This window comes from Hipposideros armiger, unplaced genomic scaffold (assembly GCF_001890085.2).
Source record: "Hipposideros armiger isolate ML-2016 unplaced genomic scaffold, ASM189008v1 scaffold_23, whole genome shotgun sequence".
NCBI classification, from domain to species: Eukaryota; Metazoa; Chordata; class Mammalia; order Chiroptera; family Hipposideridae; genus Hipposideros; species Hipposideros armiger.
Window position 1 is genome coordinate 2,084,428 of NW_017731373.1, and position 4,813 is coordinate 2,089,240.

Consider the following 4,813-nt stretch of genomic DNA (forward strand, 5'->3'; position numbering starts at 1 on the left):
GTGTCACTGGCCCTCATATGTGGGATCCGAACCGGGGCCCTCTGGCATCCCAAGCGAGTTCTTAACCATCGCGCCACTCGGCCGGCCCTAGACTTTTGATGCTTTAATATTAGATGACCAATATTGAACTTTATATAAAGCTGAACCCTTTGAAGAAAATTTTCACTTCTCCCCAGTGACTTAGCATAATGTAACTAAATTCAGCTATTAGTATTTTAATACTATTAATGTTACCATATATGAATAAATTTTAAGACATTTCCTGGTTTCCATTTGAAAAATTAATATATTTTCTTTTTATAAACATGTAGATAGAGCATTTCTTTATAAGTGATTATTAGTATGGATGCAGTTGATATTCTTTGTAATGATTCTAGCATGTTACCCCAATAATTGATTCAAAAAGATTTCGAGAAAGAAGAATGAGTAGATTTTTTTTAACTCTTTGGCTCCCAGTTTGAACTATCTGTGGAGAGATCCAGATATAGTCAGAGAAATTCTGTGTTTAAGGAGGCTGGCTGTAGCTGAGGAAGAAAAAGTGACTGCTTACTTTGGGGGAAATGAGTTTACCTATGCAAGTCTTCATTTTGTTAATCTGTTGTGTATAGACTCAGGGGAGAGGACTGTAAACTCGAGGGAATACGTTATCAAAGAGAAAAGGGGGAAAGGGTCTTGGTCATTTATTGGCCGCAGGATATGCCAAAAGATGAAAACTTAAGGGTTAATTGAGGAAGGGGGTTTAGACTTTGAAACAGGAATTTTAAAAATCATCTACTGCTGAAGGAAAGTGATATGTATTCCTGAGGTCAGTTGTCTACTAGTATAATAAGGCCCAAGTAGCATTTTAGGATAGTAAATAAAGATGCTGAACTTCATTAAAAGTCATAACCCATCCCAGTGATGGACTAATGACTGTGGTTCTGGCCACCATTTTTCACACTGCAGAAGCCAACTGTTCAAAGAGTCTCAGTCAGCATTTGTTTAATGATATAGAGTGGGAAATACCAGGATGCCCTGCACTTAGTATCACTAAGTCTTGTGTTTCAGTGTGTACATATAAAGTAAACATGAACACTGAAGAGATTAGAGGTCAGAAAGCATCAGGTCAGGCACAGGAGTCAGGGCCAGACTTTCACAAAAACTGGAACCACAGAGGCCTCTAGAAATAAAGAATAATGAGTGAAGGAAATGTGACTGGTAAAAGAAAAATCTTTGAATAGGAAAGAAAAATTACAGGATTGTGGTAGGGATCTGTGCCAAATACCTTATAAATGTTTTAACCATCTCATAGTGATGGTATAAAATAGGTCTTATACTCATTTTACAGATTAAGGAAATTTGGTAGAAGGAATTAACTTGTTCAGGATCACTTATAAGCGGCAAAGCTGGAAATGAACTTCCAGAAAAATCACTCCCTGCTTTGCTGCTGGAGGAGAGAACTCTAAATAGCACAGTGGGCAATAGCAGTGGAAGAGAGAGCAACCGGCAATCTTGAGGATCCCGGGAGAAAAGAAAATGGCTTATATTGGCAAGAGGTCGCTTCCTGATACCAAGCTGAAAATGAGATGTTTTCACCGCCGGTGGTCCGACCTATAAAAAGATTAATCTTTAAAGAAGTCATTCTCAATTGTAGATTCTGTACAATCCAAATGGTGTTTTGCTGTGGCTTTAGTCTTCCATTTCATTCTAGGCATCCTGTACAGATGGGAAGCTTTTCAATCATTTGGAGACTGTTTGGCGTTTCAGCCCCGGTCTGCCTGGCTACCCAAGAACTTGTACCTTGGATTTTTCAGTAAGTCTCTCATAAAGCCCTTGATTTGTTCCAAATATCAGGTGACGTTGGTAAACAAGGAATAATGCATTGATTAGAACCCAGATGCCATAATTAATAATCTTAATGTGTATAGTGATTACTGAAAGGCTTAAAACAATCTCAAAGTTTTGAGTATCGAATACCTTTTTTTGCACTAATTTTATAAGAAAGAATACTAATGAATCTTTCTCTTTTTTATTCTATCTTTTGAAACCTTGAATAGTCTCATTCCTTCTCTATTTTCTAATTTTTCTAAGTCCATAGATTATGAGACATGCTATAACTTTACTACCAGTTTCAGAACAGTTTATTAAATGAACTGTTCTGAAATGAAAGCTACAAATGAAATCTACACATTGGTCAGCATCTTACAATGCAGAAATAAAGTGCAAAAGGGGAAAATACATTTTTAAAATCTAGGGACTAGGGTATTTTCTTGTTCACATCACCTTAGCTATAGAAAACTTAAAATCACTTGTGGCTTTTTCTCTGCTAACAAATACTATATGTGTTCTCTATATTTGCAACTGAGGCATTACATTTTAAGAAGTGGTTATAATTTTGATTAAATTCCTGTATGCTGTTCTCAGCTCTGGAGTTGCTTTCATTAAAATAATAGTGGACATTAATGGGACAGTTGGAGAAATTTGAATAATGCCTGTGTAGATTAGATAATAGCATAGTTATCTAGTGGTATTAACTCCCTCTGTTAGTTTCCTGGTTTTAATAATTGTGCTGTGGTTATAGAAAACATAAAAATAGGGGAATATGAGTGATGGGGATATGAGAAATCTTTGTACTATTTTTGCAACATTTTTATAAATCTTTAATTATTTCAGAATTAAAAATTAAAAGTTTTTAAAGTTAGTGGATATTAGGTCCTTAAAACACTTTCTCAAACCTTGCCTTGCATTCTATCTTAAGGGAATATAAAGTTCTAGCTCATTGTCTACTTTAAGATTGAGCCACCTCCCCTGTCTGTTTTGTGGACCAGTCTCGTGCTGCTGCTTCTCATGGGAATACCTATCAGGAGGACCACGTCTCTTCCTTATTTCCTTTAGGGAGTTAGGATAAACCTAATAGGGCCCCATTAATAAGAAGCCAGAGTGATAAACGTGGTATTCAGCGAAGACATTTTTCCAGTTTTGTTTTGTTTTTAAGTTAATAAAAGCAGACTCTTTGCCTTGAAATGAGAGTCACTGGCCTTGTTAAGTTTATTGTGCCAGCTGTTGTGCTTATTGCAGTGCATAAGACTCCCTCTTCTGAGAGGTGTTAAAAATCTCATCTAGGGCCGGCCGAGTGGCTCAGTTGGTTAAGAGCTCACTCAAGGGTCTGAGCTCTGAGCAATAGCAGTTCGATGCCCGGTCCAAGCTGAGCTGCCACCAAGCTGCCAATAGGTAATGGCTCAGCTAAAAAAAAAAATTTTTTTTAATCTCATCTAGATATTCCCATACAGCTCCGCGTTAGAAAATGGGCCAAGCAGCCCATTTCACGTTGTGAACACCTCTACCCTAAGAGATTTAGTAAAGAAAAGATATTGCTAAATTAATTATTCATATTTTCCTACAGATTTCTTTTGAATTTCGGTCACTTCTACACTCTCAGCTTGCCACATTGTTTTTCGATGAAGTTGTAAAGCAGATGGTAGCTGCCTTTGAAAGAAGAGCTTGTAAGCTGTATGGTCCAGAAACAACTATACCTCGGGAATTAATGCTTCATGAAGTTCATCACACGTAAAGGGAAAAAAGAACTGGAACTGGTCACCTACTTGTAATTTTAGTTTATTCACTTTTAGAACATGCTTTTATCATTTGCTTTCAGACGTCAGAAAGCACTTGTTCAACCCAGCTTTGATTATAAGCCTACACTGCTGAAAATTTGCTCTTGGAATATGGAACCATGTGTACCTAGAATTCAATCAAGTATAATTCAAAGTAATGTGTACAGTAGCATATTTATAATAATGGGATGTCATCGCTATTGCTACAATACTGACATCACTCTTCTGAGCAGAAACCGAAACTGTAAATTTAAACCTTTTAGTTATCACCTTACCTGAAAGAGGTTAGTTGAAATAACTCACCCAGAATGTATTATATTAACCATCAAGTTTAAGTTATTAAATTCAGACTATTTATAAGTTATTGTCATAGGGCCTGCCTCATGGGTTAGGATATTTGAGTAATCATCAGATACTTACAGTAAAAACTTTGACTTAAAAATACTGTTAATGAAGGTTCCCTGGCACTTTTCTTATTTTTAAATTATTCTTACAGGTAGTGGTAGGTAATTCAATGCTATAATGAGGTTAGCGCCCTGATAAACAGTGAATTTTTTTTTTTTTTGGTGAGTGGTCCAGAGCTTTAAGCTACTGTTCTCATAGTTTGCAGCCCTCTCCCCGGTACTTTGACTGTTCTTTCAATAATGCTGATTGTGCATCAAACTGTGTCTACAATGGGCAACAGATGAAGTTGGTTAATATGTCTCCAGCACCAAGCATCCCTATTTTCTATTTATTATGAGTACTCACTTTCAATAATGTATTTCAAACAGATATTTTTGTAAACAAATCAATGTAAGGACTGAAGTGGTAACTTAATAAAGTTAATTTGTTTATTTTTTGCACAGTTATTTTGGTTATTGAAATCTTCAACAACCCTCTTGTATTACCCTTCCAACTTATTAACTATGTTTCCTCAGATCAGTAAGGGGCCTCAATAATTAGCTCTCCATAAATGCATGTTTGCCTCAGTTTGTTCAGTGAATGTGTTTTGAGTACCTGCTCTCTGCCAGAGGCAGGGTATGCAGTGGTGGAGGATTCACAGGCCACTCACAGAGCTGGGTTGTGCTTTCACACAGCAAAGCAATCTTTCCACTGACAGATGAGGTCTCTCCCCAGAGCATAAGCAGTTTATATATAATTTATGTACCTTTTAAAACAAAGTTTTAAAAAATGGCAGCGAGGGGGCCGGCCGAGTGGCTCAGTTGGTTAAGAGCTCG

General features: G+C 36.8%; 1 protein-coding gene across 2 annotated transcripts in view; it reads left to right on the top strand.

Annotated features, from left to right (window-relative positions):
- The window catches only part of COQ10B (coenzyme Q10B), a 22,783-nt gene extending 18,347 nt beyond the window's left edge, over positions 1–4,436 (top strand). For both annotated transcript variants that reach the window (XM_019635629.1, XM_019635630.1), the window contains exons 4-5: positions 1,691–1,792; positions 3,383–4,436. In XM_019635629.1, coding sequence (XP_019491174.1) covers positions 1,691–1,792; positions 3,383–3,550 — 270 coding nt within the window. In that variant the 3' untranslated portion in view covers positions 3,551–4,436. The remainder of the gene's footprint in view (positions 1–1,690; positions 1,793–3,382) is intronic.
- The last annotated feature ends 377 nt before the right edge of the window (positions 4,437–4,813 follow it).